The 18685-nt window shown below is 38.1% G+C and overlaps 1 protein-coding gene across 2 annotated transcripts in view; it reads right to left on the bottom strand.

The window, feature by feature from the left end:
• The window catches only part of THSD7A (thrombospondin type 1 domain containing 7A), a 475647-nt gene that overhangs the window by 212886 nt on the left and 244076 nt on the right, over positions 1–18685 (bottom strand). For both annotated transcript variants that reach the window (XM_027540050.1, XM_027540049.1), the window contains exons 3-4: positions 7619–7864; positions 4615–4793 (exon numbers count right to left, since the gene is read on the bottom strand). In XM_027540050.1, the coding sequence (XP_027395851.1) occupies positions 4615–4793; positions 7619–7864 (425 nt within the window). The remainder of the gene's footprint in view (positions 1–4614; positions 4794–7618; positions 7865–18685) is intronic.

Raw genomic sequence — 18685 nt, 5'->3', positions numbered from 1 at the left:
CGAAACTACTATCTTTCCTAGAGGGTTTAAGAATTATATCAGGGAAGGTATAGAGACTCTTGATACACATTTCTGATTGAAATGTTATGTAAAACAGCCTCATCCACCTGTTATTTCAAAAGCGATGGACAGGGAAGGTGCAGCACTAGGCTTCAATGTACTCTGATATTTAGTTTCTGAAATAACAGGGTAAGAGCAGCAGGGTAGTCTGTGGACACTACAGTAAGAAGACTACAATTATAAATAATTTGTACTTCATAGGGATGGTGACTATTTTATTCACATTTTTGGGGGCAAAACATGTGAAAACATGAGCTCTTTATTCATCCTTCTGTCTACCCATTCATAGTACAATCATCCTGCCCTCAATCCATCTTTCCATTGATCCTCCAAAACTTTCTGCTGGTTTGTCTCATTCAGTGTCATCATACAGGCTTATTATCCAGACTGTCTTTCTTAATAACCACAAATCTCACAGACCTTATGCAGATATAAGTGTGGATTATTTGGTATGTTTTGCATAAAAGCATGTTCTAAAATTTTTTATGATATAAATCACAGTAAGCTTTATGGTGCTTTATAACTAATAGCTTTGGCTTCCCTCATTTGAAAACATGTTCATTCTGTATCAACTGGAAGGATGTCTTGAGTTATTATAGCTAGAATCTACTTTCATTTCTCTATGAACTCTTATAAGAGTCAATTCATATTATGCATCTAATGATCAGTAACACTTCCATCAGCTTTCTAGGAGTTACACTGATAACCTTCTCATGGGCAAGGCCTCTTCCTGTCATATTTTGAGGATAGATTTCATGCCAGGACAAGTTGGACATTTTTCAAGACTACTGGAATTCTGAACAGCCAGCTCATAGAAACTGTCAAAGATTTTACTACTGACTCTTCTCAGCAGAGAACCTGTCAAGTCTTTCTTCTAAATAAGTGTAATGGAAATTTTGATCACCTCAATATTCTTTTAGAACTGAGAGAGTTCCATGGATAAAATACGGACATTCTCCAATATCAAGTAGACATATTTTTCCTACTGTCTGTAGATGCCATTACCAACTTAATAACTATCCTGATAATTCAACTTATACCAAGTTTTGAATATCATACTTTATACTTTGTGAGTACTTTAATAATAAATATTTCAACTTCCTGAAAATTAAATATATTAGCTCCAAGGGAAAGAACTATGGCCTTGTGTGGTATGAGTCAGTTATTAGCAGAAAATACATCCATGAATAAAGTAATTTAAAGTGATCTGGCTTTTGCGCTATGGTGGTCATTATCAATCTTCTATGTAACATGATATACCGAGATAACAAAGGAAGTTGATGTCATATAACTTGTTTTCAGTATTTCTGTATAAAGAAATTTCACATTGAGGCTAAAGTATTTCGGGTTAAAGTATTTTTAATAGTTTGGTTATATGTGAGAAGACATTTATAGAACACAGAGAGAGAATCTACAAAAACACCAGTGCAATCCTTGTTCTTCAAATTAAGTGCAATATGAATTGCTTTTAGGATAGGCTTTTCATGGTTAAACAGTCAGGATTTCTTGAGATCAGTACCTTCTTGTTAGGACTGAATAAACAAGCAATTCTGAGAGGTTTCCCTGTTTTAATAAAGTAAGCTTTCATTCTTTCGTATTTATTGAAAAAGATAACACTGTGAACAATCTTCACAGCCCACAGTCTAATTGTTCTCCATTGACGCATATCTATAGTATTCACATGTGTTACCCTTGGAATGCTGGTATATCTAACAAGTTTCCTACTGGGGAACATTGAGTACTACTAGGGACTGCAAGGGGATCCAACCAGTCCATTCTGAAGGAGATCAGCCCTGGGATTTCTTTGGAAGGAATGATGCTAAAGCTGAAACTCCAGTCCTTTGGCCACCTCATGCGAAGAGTTGACTCATTGGAAAAGACTCTGATGCTGGGAGGGATTGCGGGCAAGAGGAGAAGGGGCCGACAGAGGATGAGATGGCTGGATGGCATCACTGACTCGATGGACGTGAGTCTGAGTGAACTCCGGGAGTTGGTGATGGACAGGGAGGCCTGGTGTGCTGCGATTCATGGGGTCGCAAAGAGCTGGACACGACTGAGCGACTGAACTGATCTGATCTGAGGGAGAACTCACATTGGAGACAACAATGGCACCCCACTCCAGTACTCTTGCCTGGAAAATTCCATGGATGGAGGAGCCTGGTGGGCTGCAGTCCATGGGGTCGCTAAGAGTCAGACATGACTGAGCGACTTCACTTTCACTTTTCACTTTCATGCATTGGAGAAGGAAATGGCAACCCACTCCAGTGTTCTTGCCTGAAGAATCCCAGGGACAGGGGAGCCTGGTGGGCTGCCATCTATGGGGTCGCACAGAGTCGGACACGACTGAAGCGACTTAGCAGCAGCAGCAGCAGGGAGAACTCACATAGTCTAAGTTCTGAGGAAAAAATAACTGCAACTTTTAGTAAGAACAACTGTTTTTGCAAAGACTATAAGAGGCTTATTAATATTATTGATATTTGACATGAAAGGACACAGATTCTTAAGTTATTTATGTTATATACTTACAAGATTGAATATTAATTTTAGGTGAATTGACTACTTCCATATCTATGAATCTCTGCTTTGGTGTTTGCATTAGTCCAACAGATACATCTTAATAATAATATTCTTTGTGTCTTATCTTTTTTTCCAGTGACTTTTATTTTTATTGCTCTGCAGTGCCTTGACAGCAGTAGTCAGGGAACTCTATGACAAAATAATTTTTAAAAGTGTCCAATTACAATTCAAAATTCTGAAGGATCTTTTGAAAGTAATAACCTACAGGATATAATTGACATTCAGAAACTAAAATCTGATCTACTTCTAGCAATGAAATTATACTACTCTGAAAGGACTGCCATAATAAATTCACCAAAGGGCATTAAAAATGTAGCCATTAAAGTGACTAAGAAAATATTAATGTACTAACATTACATGTTTTATGCTACTTCCTTAAAATCGCAAGACATATTAGTAGTAAAAGGTATCCCTAGGCTAGATTACTAAATGAGTTAACATGCTGTGTAAAGCCAGTGGATACAAAACAATTAAATTCTGCAAGCTGCAAATGCAAAACTTTAGTCCTTATTTCCCAAAAATTACTAACCACTCCTTTTTGGGAGGCAAAAGAGCTCTCTCTTCTTTTGTTTTATGAAATGTCTTTTTCTCTTGGTTCTTTCCTTGTTTTTCTGATTCTTCTTGGTCATATTCCTTCTCTGAATATTTTTTTATTCCGTTCTTTTTTTTTTTTTTCTTTTTACCTTTAATACATGCTGTTCCTTCTGCTTAGAATAAACTCCCTCTTGCATGCCTGACCTGCTTAACTATATGGAGTATATGCATCATAACTCAGCTCAAATTCCACATTGTTTATGAAGGTTCCTCTATTTTCTCACTACAGCTATTCTAAAACTCAATTATAGTGGCTCAGATGGTAAAGAACCTGCCTGCAATGCAGGAGACTTGGGTTTGAACCCTGGGTGGGGAAGATTCCCTGGAGAAGGAACTGGCAACCCACTCCAGTATTCTTGCCTGGAAAATCCCATGAGCAGAGGGGCCTGGCAGGCTACAGTTCATGGGGTTGCAAAGAGTCAGACACAACCGAGCGACTAACACTTTCACTTTCATACTGCATTATGACTGTTGGTCTGTGTGCCCTCATGATGACCATGAGCATTTTCCTGACATGAAATTTGCATTGATATTTCTGTCCTCATCACCATAGACAATTTTTGGAACTCTTCTGGCAACTAATCAATATGTACTGAATGTATTAGTGCTACAAGTCCTGCAGTCCCTCAGGTAGTAAAATGTTAAGAGGCTCTTAAGAGGCTCAGTCCAATGATGATCAGAATTTTAGACTAATATTAATATTTAACAATATGTACTTTTAGTCTTGGCCATCTTGGACTCACTTATTCTTTTGTACACTTATCACATTTGGTCCCCAAACTGAGATTTAGACCAAAAAAATTCTAAGATATGTCTACCAAATCAAAGCATTTAATCAAAGGTTTTTTTTTTTTTTTTTTTTTAAGTTATGCCTTTGGGTTAAAGATCTTTTCCTGTAGTTTTATTCTATTTCTTTTAAATTCAAAGTGAATTTTCTCTGAATACCATAATTAATTTATTTTTTCAACATCATTATAAAACAGCAAAACAAAGTTTCTTTTTTAACATACAGGTTTTACTTATTCTTATACGAAGAAAAGAAATTTGGGCTTTGGAACACATATTTGCATCCTATATGTATCCTTATAAGACACATGTTTATTCTATTTTGATAATTGATTACTCTTTCTAAATTCTGACTCAGAATCTGAAGTCAAAATTTAAAGAGAGGCTTGTCAACAAACCAGAATGAACTAAAGATGGAACTTTATTAATTATTTTTACAACCATCATTTAGACTACCATTCACCATAGTTAATATCTGCCATAATGTGAACTAATATATGGCTCTTCATGCCCCCAAATGACTGCACATATACCCCTGCAGGATGCTCCCATGCCTGCTGTCCATAGGTGAGTACTTGAGAAGAAAACAAGATTTACCTTCTTTGTCCTTGTGCGTGTTCAACGAGAGAAGGTTCTCGTTGGCCTGTACGCAGTATGCCTCTCGGGTCTGGACCCCTCCTCCGCAGAGGGCCGTCTGGTTGCCTCGCCTCTTGTCCTGTTGACTGAGCAGAGGGTCCACCCGACACTCAGTCCACTCTGTGGTCCTCCAGCTGTATCTAGATAAAGAAAATGCCGGCAGTGGCCATGTGTTAGTGAATAAAACTTTTCTCCAATCCAATTTGTTTTTTCCCCTCAAGAAAATTAATCTGAACAATTCCTTCCCCTTGAATCAATCTTAGACCACACCTCTGGCACAGGTTCAGTTTCAATCCCTTCTTCTACATCCTTACCCTGCTCCGTTTAAAGAGGGGTTAAATTTAAGATGATCCAGTTTTAATTGCACCTACTAGAAGTTACTTATAAATATTTTATGCAAAGAGAGCATAATGCTGAATATATGACATTTTATGTTTAATTAAGCTGAACTCAGGCTTGCCCTTTTTTCATGTTTATAAACAAAGGAAGATTGAATCTGAGAATGGAGAACATTCTATATGATGATGAACCCAAACATTTGTTTTGTCTTTAATAAAATGTATGAAAATTCCTTCTTCGTACTGGTCAAAATTGTTAATTGTGTGTTAGTAACAAAAATATAACATAATTCAGAGTTTTCTCTTTATTGCTGAGAATAAGAGTGTTTTTTTTTTCTCCTGTAACATTTGAGCATCCCTGATGAGTACTGATGAATGATGAAAAGAGCTGACATTTCTAATCAGTGGAACATAGGAAAGATGATCTATGCTTCTAAATTAAAGCTCCAATCAAGATTATGATGTGAAAAAAATGTCGGGGGATTGTCAGCCTAACACATGCTTTAAGGAGATAGCCAGGGTCTTGATGTCACTGAAGATAGACAGTGATGGCATTTCTCCACCTCAAGGAAAATGGATATTCTAAAAGCACAAAGAAAATGGCTCTTGGAGTACTTTATGTCACTTTACCAAGATGCTTCCTTAGTAATCAGATTAACAGCCAACACAGGTACAAATGGATGTGCTAATGCTCATCTCAATTAGACAAAAAGGTTAAATGGGCTCTTGGATGTCTGATCAAGATGCTTTGCTTTGTCAGTGGTAAGGTTTCATGTCGGTAAAGGTGAACTTCATGCCCATTTTTCAATTTTTGTAAGTGGTAATTTTAACAGAGGTACAGGTCTGGGGCATCAAGGAACAATGCTCTTGACATATATTTATAAAGGAGGTGCAGCATTCAGGTCAATTATAAAATCATTGATAATTGATGCCTTGGGAGGAGGGATGGGGCGGCGTGACAGAAAAGAAAACTAAACAAGCTATTCATTAGGGGAGTTAAAATGAAATTTTTATTTTATTTTTTTTATAGAGCAGCATCCCAACATAGGTCATCCTAAGGAGTCCTGTGGGAGAAATAAATTTTTTAGTAATGTCAAGTGATTACACATTCTTAAAAAAAGATGCTACCATCCACAAAGGGTTAGAAGACAGAGATTTAGAATAGGGATTTATTTTAATTAATAGTTAATGATGTTTGAATAACTGAGAGGATAAAGACATCCTAACTTGAGATAAAAAAAAAAAAAAGGAAGAATCTTGCAGGAAACGAAACACTCTGACTAGAGAACCTGGCAACTTCCCTGAAACTGTTATGTCAGGGGAACACACAAGTCAGTGGGGCAGGCAGAGAAGTTAGGAAGGAAACTCTTCAGAGTGTTCAGTTACTGGTTATGTTAGGGGAGAAGGGAGGATTCCATAGTGCTGCATAACTGAAGATCTTGTATGAATCATTACTATGCTTTGTTATTATTATTATTACTGTTAGAAATGGGAGGAGCAGCAGCAGCTGGTAATGGTAATTTTCCTCTTCACTGGTTCATCAAGTGCAAGCTGTAAGCCTGTTCTCTAAATGTTTCAAATATTCCAGGGAACCTTTCAATGAAGCTTGTGGGTACCTACTGATAAACTAAGATTCTGTAAGTTTTTTCGTAAATACTCTCTACATTCAGACCAACCTGAAACATACTTATCACCAAGTTAACTCACAGAAATGTCTTCGAAATGATTTTTAAGGATAAAAACAATATAGTTACAGTGCCAAATATTTCAAAATCAGTCGTGTTTAATCTGAATTTGATGAACATTTATTGGGCACTTACTATGTGCCTGGTCCTACGACATATACAAGTGATTGAAGAAGAAACAATCTCCACACCCAAGGTTAATAAGCAATCTTGGTCCTGAGAGAGCTTAAAGTCTTATTATTTGATGTAGTATTCTACTCTATTTAATAGGATTTGTTATACACAGTACTGAATTTTAATAGGGCTTGCTCAATAGGCAAAAGGAACCTATATTTTGAAAGATTATTTTACCTTATAGACTAGTTGACCAACTATGGCTAAATTCAACCTGTACTGTTTCTATAAATAAATTTTATGGAGACATATCCACACTCATTTCTTTACATATTGCTTACAGCTCCAACAGCAATGGCACCCCACTCCAGGACTCTTGCCTGGAAAATCCCATGGACGGAGGGCCTGGTGGGCTGTAGTCCATGGGGTTGCTAAGAGTCGGACACGACTGAGTGACTTCACTTTCCAACAGCAGAGTTGAATCATCATGACAGAGACACATGTGGCTCATAAAGACTAACAAATTTACTATTTTCTCCACTACAAAAAAAGCTTGTCAGTCCTCATTATAGAAAATATGCAAAGAACTACTGCTAAAAATCCAACTTTTGTGAAGATTGGAAAACATAGCTTGTTACTGACACTTTTATTTAGTAAAACTGGTATTATTTGTTTTTATAGGATAGTGTTTGTAAAGAGATACATTTCTACTTAGAATTTGTAAAAATCAGTATTTCTCAACACACCATCCAGTTGAAATCAAACAGCTAAAGGAATATGCAGTTTGGGCAGACGGGGCAGCAGAGACCACTGTCCTTATTAACTCACGTGGCACAGGGGGCAACTCCATCTCCTTGAGACACACAGGGCTCTTCTTCCTCAAGTTCTGGACACTTCTCGCTGCCAATAGGAAACTGCCTGATGAGCCGAGCTCTCATGCGGGTGCCTTTAGGGGATGCCGGGTCATGGCATGTTTTTGAGCAGGGGCTCCACTCTGACCACTCGGACACCTGGCACTCCTTGGTCATCACGCAGGCCTGGAAGGTCATTGGCAGCTTCTCTTGCTGGCAGAAGCTGCAAAAGAGAATTAATATTCTCATCACAGACTTATAGGCAGGCACGAACTTATAGGCAGGCATGAACTTGTAGGCAGGCATGAACGTTCCAGAGCAAAATCAGCTTGGACATTTTTATTTCTACTTGGAAGTACAATTTCAATTTCACTGAAAACGTACCAACATTTATGACGTGTAAAAGCTGTTAGACTCCAAGCTAACATTTGCATTTCCTCTTAGTTTGTAATAGTTGTTAAACCATTCACAGGAAATAGAAAATAAAAGGATGAAGCAAAATTAGCTGAAACTAAGTTTACCATATTGTTCATTTTACTCACTCCAGATTTGTTTTAACTTAGAAAATGAACTGTTAACATAAGACAATTTTCACTCTGTTTAGTGATTTAAATAAACATGCTTGGATAACTACTACAATATTATTTTGAATAGAAAAAGTAATTTAATTTATGCTTATAATTATTTTTAATATCATTTGAAATTTTAGCTGTCAATTACAATTATAATGTAGGCTTATTCAAATACCTCAACTTTTTCCAGTTCATACTTTAATGCAAGGTCTACATATGAGTATATTAATTAAACACATCCTAAGCATTAGAGGCTTCCCTGGTGGCTCAGACAGTAAAGTGTCTGTCTGCAATGCAGGAGACCTGGGTTTGATCCCTGGGTTGGGAAGATCCCCTGGAGAAGGAAACGGCAGCCCACTCCAGTACCCTTGCCTGGAAAATCCCACGGACGGAGAAGCCTGGTAGGCTGCAGTCCATGGGGTCACAAAGAGTCGGACATGACTGAGCGACTTCACGTTCACTTTCTTTAAGCATTAGAAGGGTGACAGAGGATGAGATGGTTGGATGGCATCATCGACTCAATGGACCTGAGTTTGAGCAAACTCTGGGAGACAGTGAAGGACAGAGAAGCCTTGTGTTCTGCAGCTCATGGGGTCACAAAGAGTTCAGACTTGAGTGAGCAATTGAACAACAAACATTAGAAATATAAATTTTTTAGGCTATACTGCTGTAGAGATATCCTCTAAATAGATCTAGAATATTTAGTCACCAGTAAAGTATTTATGTTCAAATTCTTATCTAATGTTTCCTCCTTGAATTAGAAGGATGTTGAATTCTTTTTTTTTTTTTATTTTTTACTGAAGGATAATTGTTTTACAGAATTTTGTTGTTTTCTGTCAAACCTCAACGTGAATCAGTCACAGGTATACATATCTCTCCTCCCTTTTGAACTTCCCTCCCATCTCCCTCTCCATCCCACCCCTCTAGGTTGATACAGAGCCCCTGTTTGAGTTTTCTGAGCCATACAACAAATTCTCGTTGGCTATTTTACATATGGTAAGGTAAGTTTCCATGTTACTCTTTCCATACATCTCACTCTCTCTTCCCCTCTCCCCATGTCCATGAGTCCATTCTCTATGTCTGTTTCTCCATTGCTGCCCCGTAAATAAATTCTTCAGAACCATTTTTATAGATTCCATATATATGCATTAGAATATGATGTTTCTCTTTCTCTTTCTGACTCACTTCACTCTGTATAATATGTTCTGGGTTCATCCACCTTATCAGAACTGACTCAAATGTGTTCCTTTTTATGGCTGAGTAATATTCCATTATGTATATGTACCACAACCTCTTTATCCATTCATCTGTTGATGGACATCTAGGTTGCTTCCATGTTCTGGCTATTGTAAATAGTGCTGCAATGAACAATGGGATACATGTGTCTTTTTCAACCCTGGTTTCCTCAGGGTATACGCCTAGGAGTGGGATTGCTGGGTCATATGGTGGTTTTATTCCTAGTTTTTTCAAGGAATCTCCATACCGTCTTCCATAGTGGCTGTATCAATTTACATTCCCACCAACAGTGTAAGAGTGTTCCCTTATCTCCATACTCTCTCCAGCATTTATTGTTTGTAGACTGTTTGATGAGGCCCATTCTGACCAGTGTGAGGTGATTAGCTCATTGTAGTTTTGATTTGCATTTCTCTAATAATGAGCAGTGTTGAGCATCTTTTCATGTATTTGTTAGCCATCTGTATGTCTTCTTTGGGGAAATGTCTATTTAGGTCTTTTTCCCACTTTTTGAGCGGGTTGTTTATTTTCCTGGTATTGAGTTGCATGAGCTGCTTGTATATTTTGGAAATTAATCCTTTGTCAGTTGTTTCATTTGCTATTATTTTCTCCCATTCTGAGGGTGGACTTATTATCTTGCTTATAGTTTCCTTTGGTGTGCAAAAGCTTTTAAGTTTAATCAGGTCCCACTTGTTTACTTTTCTTTTTATTTCTATTACTCTAGGAGATGGGTCCGGAGAAGGCAATGGCACTCCACTCCAGTACTCTTGCCTGGAAAATCCCATGGACAGAGGAGCCTGATAGGCTGCAGTCCATGAGGTCGCTAAGAGTCGGGCACGACTGAGCAACTTCACTTTCAATTTTCACTTTCATGCACTGGAGAAGGAAATGGCAACCCACTCCAGTATTCTTGCCTGGAGAATCCCAGGGACGGGGGAGCCTGGTGGGCTGCCATCTATGGGGTCGCATAGAGTCAGACACGACTGAAGCAACTTAGCAGCAGCAGCAGTAGCAGAAGATGGGTCATAGAGGATTTTGCTTTATGTCGAGTGTTCTGCTTATGTTTTCCTCTAAGAGTTTTATAGTTTCTGGTCTTACATTTAGGTCTTTAATCCATTTTGAGTTTATCTTTGTGTATGGTGTTAGGAAGTGTTCTAATTTCATTCTTTTACATGTAGCTGTCCAGATTTCCCAGCACCATTTATTGAAGAGGCTGTCTTTGCCCCATTGTATATTCTTGACTCCTTTGTCAAAAATAAGGTACTCATAGGTGCATGGGTTTATTTCTGGGCTTTCTATCTTGTTCTATTAGTCTATATTTCTGTTTTTGTGCCAGTACCATACTGTCTTGATGACTGTAGCTTTGTAGTATAATCTGAAGTCAGGAAGGTTGATTCCTCCAGCTCCATTCTTTTTTCTTAAGATTGCTTTGGCTATTTGAGGTCTTTTGTGTTTCCATATGAATTGTGAAATTTTTTGTTTTAGTTTTGTAAAAAATGCCATTGGTAATTTGATAGGGATCACATTGAATCTGTAGATTGCATTTGGTGATATAGTCATTTTCATAATATTGATTCTTCCTACCTAGGAACATGGAATATCTCTCCATCTATTTATGTTTCCTTTGATTTCTTTCATCAGTGTCTCATAATTTTGTGTACAGTTCTTTTGTCTCAGTAAGTAAGTTTATTCCTAGATATTTAATTCTTTTTGTTGCAATGGTGAATGGGATTGATTCCTTAATTTCTCTTTCTGGTTTTTCTATGTTAGTATATAGAAATGCAAATGATTTCTGTGTATTGATTTTATATCCTGCAACTTTGCTAAATTCATTGATTAGCTCTAGTAATTTTCTGGTACTATCTTTAGGATTTTCTATGTACAGTATCATGTCATCTGCAAACAGTGAGAGCGTTACTTCTTTCCTGATCTGGATTCTTTTTATTTCTTTTTCTTCTCTGATTGCTGTAGCTAGGACTTCCAGAACTATGTTGAATAAGAGTGGTGAAAGTGGACACCCTTGTCTTGTTCCTGATCTTAGGGGTAACGCTTTCAGTTTTTCACTATTGAGAATAATGTTTGCTGTTCAGTTCAGTTCAGTCACTCAGTCACATCCGACTCTTTGTGACCCCATGAATCGCAGCATGCCAGGCCTCCCTGTCCATCACCAACTCCCGGAGTTCACTCAGACTCACATCCATTGAGTCAGTGATGCCATCCAGCCATCTCATCCTCTGTTGTCCCCTTCTCCTCCTGCCCCCAATTCCTCCCAGCATCAGAGACTTTTCCAGTGAGTCAACTCTTCGAATGAGGTGGCCAAAGTACTGGAGTTTCAGCTTCAGCATCATTCCTTCCAAAGTAATCCCAGGGCTGATCTCCTTCAGAATGGACTGGTTGGATCTCCTTGCAGTCCAAGGGACTCTCAAGAGTCTTCTCCAACACCACAGTTCAAAAGCATCAATTCTTTGGCGCTCAGCTTTCTCCACAGTCCAACTTTCACATCCATACATGACCACTCGAGGCTTATCATATATGGCCTTTACTATGTTGAGGTAGGTTCCTTCTATGCCCATATTTTGAAGAGTTGTAATCATAAATGGGTGCTGAATTTTGTCAAAGGCTTTTTCTGCATCTATTGATATTATCAAATGGATTTTATCTTTCAATCTGTTGATATGGTGTATCACATTGATTTGCATATATTGAAGAATCCTTGCATTCCTAGAATGCAAAAACCAGCTTTTTGATGTGTTTATGAATTCTGTTTGCTAAAATTTTGTTGAGGGTTTTTACATCTATGTTCATCAGTGACATTGGCCTGTAGTTTTCTTTTTGTGTGTTGTTTTTGTCTGGTTTTGGTATTAGGGTGATGGTGGCCTTGCAGAATGAGTTTGGAAGTGTTCCTTCCTCTGCAATTTTTTGAAAGAGTTTTTAGAAGGATAGGCATTAGCTCATCTCTAAACGTTTGACAGAATTCTCCTGTGAAGCCATCTGGTCCTGGGCTTTTCTTTTTTGGGAGATTTTTTTTATCACAGCTTCCATTTCAGTGCCTGTAATTAGGTTATTTATAATTTCTATTTCTTCCTGTTCATTCTTGGAAGATTGAACTTTTCTAAGAATCTGTCCATTTCTTCCAGGTTATCCATTTTATTGCCATATAGTTGTTCATAATAGTCTCTTATAATCCTTTGTATTTCTGCATTGTCTGTTGTAACCTCTGCTTTTTCATTTCTAATTTTGTTGATTTTATTCTTTTCTCCTTTTTTCCTGATGAATCTGGCTAAATATTAGTCAATTTTATCTTGTCAAAGAACCAGCTTTTAGTTTTATTAATCTTTAGTATTGTTTCTTTCATTTCTTTTTCATTTATTTCTGCTCAGATCTTTATGATTTTTTTCCTTCTACTAATTTTGGGATTTTTTATTGTTTTTCTTTTTCCAGTTGTTTTTGGTGTAGAGTTAGGCTGTCTATTTGATGTTTTTCTTCTTTCTTGAGGTAGGATTCTATTGCTATAAATAAACTTCCCTCTTAGAACTGCTTTTGCTGCATTCCATAGGCTTTAGGTTGTCAAGTTTTCATTATCATTTGTTTCTAGAAATTTTTTTATTTCCCTTTTTATTTCTTTGTAACCTGTTGGTTTTTTAGAAATGTGTTGTTTAATCTCCATGTGTTTGTGTTTCTTACAGTTTTTTTTCTTGTAATTGATATCTAATATCATAGCATTGTGGTCAGAGAAGATGCATGATATGATTTCTATTTTCTTAAATTTACTGAGGTTTGATTTGTGACCCAAGATATGGTCTATACGGAGAATGTTCCATGTGCTCTTGAGAAGATGTATTCCTCTGCATTTGGATGGGATGTCCTGAAGATATCAATAACATCCATCTCATCTAATGCATGGAGAAGGCAATGGCACCCCACTCCAGTACTCTCGCCTGGAAAATCCCATGGACGGAGGAGCCTGGTAGGCTGCAGTCCATGAGGTCGCTAGGAGTCGGACACGACTGAGTGACTTCACTTTCACTTTTCACTTTCATGCATTGGAGAAGGAAATGGCAACCCACTCCAGTATTCTTGCCTGGAGAATCCCTGGGACAGGGGAGCTTGGTGGGCTGCGGTCTATGGGGTCACACAGAGTTGGACACGACTGAAGCAACTTAGCAGTGGCAGCAGCATCTAATGTATCATTTAAGACTTGTGTTTCCTTATTAGTTTTCTGTTTTGATGATCCATCCATTGGTGTGAGTGGGGTGTTACAGTCTCTTACTATTATTGTGTTCCTGTCAGTTTCTCATTTTATGTCTGTTAGTGTTTGTCTTATGTACTGAGGTGCTCCTATGTTGAGTGCATATTATTTACAGTTGTGATGTCTTCCTCTTGGATTGATCCCTTGGTCATTATGTATTGTCTTTCCTTATCTCTTGTAATCTTCTTTATTTTAATGTCTATTTTGTCAGATATGAGGATTGCTACTCCAGCTTAATTTTGCTTCCCATTTGCATGGAATATATTGTTTCATCCTCTCACTTTCAGTCTATATGTGTCTTGGGGTCTAAAGTGGGTTTCTTGTAGATAGCATATACATGGGTCATGTTTTTGTATCCATTCAGCCAGTCTGTGTCTTTTGGTTGAAGCATTTAATCCATTTACATTTAAAGTAATTATTGATATATATGTTTCCATTGCCATTTTCTTGTTTGGGGTTGATTTTGTAGATCCTTTTTCTTCTCTTGTATTTCTTGACTATGTAAATCCATTTAACATTTGTTGTAAAGCTTGTTAGGTGGTACTGAGTTGTCTTAACTTCTGCCTGTCTGAGAAGCTTTTGATTTCTCCATCAGTTTTGAATGAGATCCTTGCTGGGTACAGTAATCTTGGTTGTAGATTTTTCCCTGTCAGTACTTTAAATGTTTAAATGTATCCTGCCATTCCCTTCTGGTCTGCAGAGTTTCTGCTGAAAGATCAGCTGTTAAGCATATGGGGTTTCCCTTGTATGTTACTTATTGCTTCTCCCTTGCTGCTTTTAATATTCTTTCTTTGTGTTTAGTCTTTTTAGTTTGATTAGTATGTGTCTTGGCGTGTTTCTCCTTGGATTTATCCTGTATGGGACTCTCTGTGCCTCTTGGACTTGATTGACTATTTCCTTTTCCATGTTGGGGAAATTTTCAACTATAATCTCTTCAAAAATTTTTTCATATCTTTTCTTTTTCTCTTCTTCTTCTGGGACCCCTATTATTCGAATGTTGGTGCATTTGATATTGTCCCAGAGGACAATCCTCATTTCTTTTCATTCTTTTTATTTTATTCTGCTCTTCAGAAGTTATTTCCACCATTTTATCTTCCAGGTCACTGATTTGTTCTTCTGCTTCAAATATTCTGCCATTGATTCCTTCTAGAGTATTTTTAATTTCAGTAATTGTGTTGTTTGTCTCCATGTTTATTCTTTAATTCTTCCATGTCTTTGTTAATTGATTCTTGCATTTTTCCCCATTCTGTTTTCAAGGTTTTTGATCATCTTTACTATCATTATTCTGAATTCTTTTTCAGGTAGTTTTCCTATTTCCTCTTCATTTATTTGGACCACTGTGTTTCTAATTTGTTCCTTCATTTGTGTAATATTTCTCTGCTTTTTCATTATTTCTTTTTACACTTACTGTGTTTGAGGTCTGCTTTTCCCAGACTCCAAGGTTGAATTCTTTCTTCCTTTTGGTTTCTGCCCCCTAAGGTTGGTCCAGTGGTTTGTGTAAGTTTCTTATAGGGTGAGATTTGTGTTGAGTTTTTGTTTGTTTGCTTTTCCTCTGATGGGAAACACTGAGTGAGGTGGTAATCCTGTCTGCTGATGATTGGGTTTGTATTTTGTTTGTTGTTTAGATGAGGCATCCTGCACAGGGTGCTTTTGGTGGTTGGGTGATGCTGGGTCTTCTTTACAGTGGTTTCCTTTGTGTGAGTTCTCACCATTTGGTACCCGCTAGGGTTATTTCTCTGGAGAAGGCAATGGCACCCCACTCCAGTACTCTTGCCTGGAAGATCCCATGGACGGAGGAGCCTGGTAGGCTGCAGTTCATGGGGTCTCGAAGAGTCAGACACGACTGAGCGACTTCACTCTCACTTTTCACTTTCATGCATTGGAGAAGGAAATGACAACCCACTCCAGTGTTCTTGCCTGAAGAATCCCAGGGACGGCAGAGCCTGGTGGGCTCCTGTTTATGGGGTCGCACAGAGTTGGTCACAACAGACGCAACTTAGCAGCAGCAGCAGGGGTAGTTCTCTGGTAGTCTAATGTCTTGGAGTCAGTGTTCACACTCCAAACGCTCAGGGCTTGATCTCTATCAGAAGTGTGAAATCAGTGTTTGCTCTTCTCCTGTGCTTGCACTCTGGGTCCACACCAAGGCAATGTATGAGCTATTGATCACACCCTTTTATTATTTTAGCAAACTGCAACCTATCAGAAGTGTGGAGTCAGTGCCTGCTCTTCCTCTGTGCTTGCACTGTGGGTCCACGCCAAGGCAATGTATGAACTGTTGATCATGCACTTTGATTTCATTACCAAACTGTGACCTATCGGAGTGTGAAGTCAGTGTCTGCTCTTTGTCTATGCTTGCACTCTGGGTCCACACCAAGGCAATGCATGAGCTGTTGATGATATGCTTTTATTATTTTAGCAAACTGCAACCAGACACTAATACGAGGAATTTCGGTGAGAGACCTGCCTTGAGAGATGTGCCTACTGTAAATTAAGTCCTCAGTTTCCCAAGGATTGATGAAGGCTCTCCATCCTGCAGTTGGAATCAATGTGAGAGTTGGACCATAAAGAAGGCTGAGCACTGAAGAATTGACACTTTCAAACTGTGGTGTCATAGAAGACTCTCCCCAACCCTCCTTTCAGAAGGGATGTTGAATTCTTAATCCTAATGTCTACTTACAAAGATGAAGATGATGTTAGAGAATGTCATCGACCTTGGGTTTATGCACTTTGAAGGATTTTCCTGGAATTAGATTGCCTTGTGCTGATTCTTAGTTGAACTCATGCACATTATCAATAACTAGTAGTTCATGTTTACAAGATAGAGGAGGCCTGTTGCCACAATAGAGCATCTGTTCCAATGGGAGAGTTCAGTGATAATTCTGTCTCATCATTCAGGTGCTATATTTAACTATGATAATCAACCATACAGAGAGGCAGGTCCATTTTAATATAACAACTCACATTCAATCTTCTTAATTCTACTGGCATGTGTATGAAAATTGCATTCCTAGGAAACAATTAGAGCTTAAAACGTCAAAGTCAATTTGTCTGAGCTGGGAGGTCTGGGCAGAAGAATCATCTGAGAGTGGCAGTAAAATGGTCCTATGAGTCAGCTCTGTTGCTCCTTACAACAACAGAGAGGACCAGAATCCCATTTTTACTCACATGTCACATATTGCCTATTAATGATGCATTAGGTAACAACACTAACCTAAGAGCAAAACTTTCTCTGTGATGAACAACACAAGGTATTTCATGAAAATTAGGCAAAATAATGACCAAATGATGACCTCTACAACTCATTTCATACAAAACCCTCCATGTTTAATTTCCTCTTAGATACATTTATAACACTTCATCAGATTGTTATCATACACATATATGCATATATGGGGCTTTCCAGGTGGTGCCCATGGTAAAGAATCTGCCAGCCAATGCAGGAGATGCAAGAGATGTGGGTTTGATCCCTGGGTTGGGAAGATCCCCTGGAGGAGGAAATGGCAATCTGCTCCAGTATTCTTGCCTGGAAAATACCACAGACAGAAGAGCCTGGCAGGTGACAGTCCATAGGGTTGCAAAGAATTGGACATGAATGAACAACTGAACACACACATACACACATGTGATGCTTACAAAGTTTATATTCTATGTATAGGCAGAGAATTAACAGTCCCTTTTAATCTTTTGTGGAGAATTTGACCATCAGTTAAATGCCTCCTCTTACAGTTACCTGGTAACCTGATGAAAGTTGAAATATCAGCTATGTTACTAGATAATATTATTTATAATAGAATGATCAATTTGATAAATTTAATTTGCTGTGGAGAAACTAAAACTACCTGGTAGGAAGCTACAGCTTTGTGCTTCCCTAAACTCTTGGACTAGAATTTATTTTTCTGGAGACTTTATAGGCTATTACAAATAGATCACTTCCAGAGATACCAATGCCTGTAGGGTTGATACTTTTAATGCAAGGCTGCTCTTTGACCTGCTGGATGTATAATTATCATTCTTCCCCTGAAATGTGTTGCATGAATTTCTAGAAGAATTCCCATCAAAGATGAGGAATGACTATGGTTACTATGATGACAAGCTCTATATCTTTCTAAGCAGACTAATACCAGATGGCAATCTTGTGAGTCTTGTGTATCTGAAAGTCTTGACAGTGTAAGATTAAAATTTAATTCATATTACCTCATGCATGAAAAATGCTGGACTGGATCACTCACAAGCTGGAATCAAGATTGCTGGGAGAAATATCAATAACCTCAGATATGCAGATGATACCACCCTTATGGCAGAAAGAGAAGAACTAAAGAACCTCTTCATGAAGGTGAGTGAAAAGGAGAGTTGAAAAAGCTGGCTTAAAACTCAACATTCAATAAACTAAGATCATGGCATCTGGTCCCATCACTTCATGGCAAATAGATGGGGAAACAATGGAAACAGTGACAGACTTTATTTTTTGGGGCTCCAAAATCACTGCAGGTGGTGATTGCAGCCATGAAATTCAAAGACACTGCCTCCTTGGAAGGGATGATACGGGGAGGGAGGAGGGAGGGGGGTTCAGGATGGGGAACACGTGTATACCTGTGGCGGATTCATGCTTACGTATGGCAAAACCAATACAATATTGTAAAGTAATTAACCTCCAATTAAAATAAATAAATTTACTTAAAAAAAAAAAGAAAAGCTATGACCAACCCAGATAGCATATTAAAAAGCAGAGACATTACTTTGCTGACAAAGGTCCATACAGTCAAAGCTATGGTTTTTCCAGTACTGATGTATGGATGTGCGAGCTGGACCATAAAGAAGGCTGAGTACTGAAGAACTGATGCTTTTGAACTATGATTTTGGACAAGACTCTTGAAAGTCCCTTGGAAATCCTAAAGGAAATCAGTCCTGAATATTGACTGGAGGGACTGATGCTAAGGCTGAAGCTCTAATACTCCAGCCACCTGATGAGAAGAGCTGACTCATTGGAAAA

This window comes from Bos indicus x Bos taurus, chromosome 4, assembly GCF_003369695.1.
Source record: "Bos indicus x Bos taurus breed Angus x Brahman F1 hybrid chromosome 4, Bos_hybrid_MaternalHap_v2.0, whole genome shotgun sequence".
NCBI classification, from domain to species: Eukaryota; Metazoa; Chordata; class Mammalia; order Artiodactyla; family Bovidae; genus Bos; species Bos indicus x Bos taurus.
This window is presented reverse-complemented; position numbering and strand designations above follow the sequence as displayed.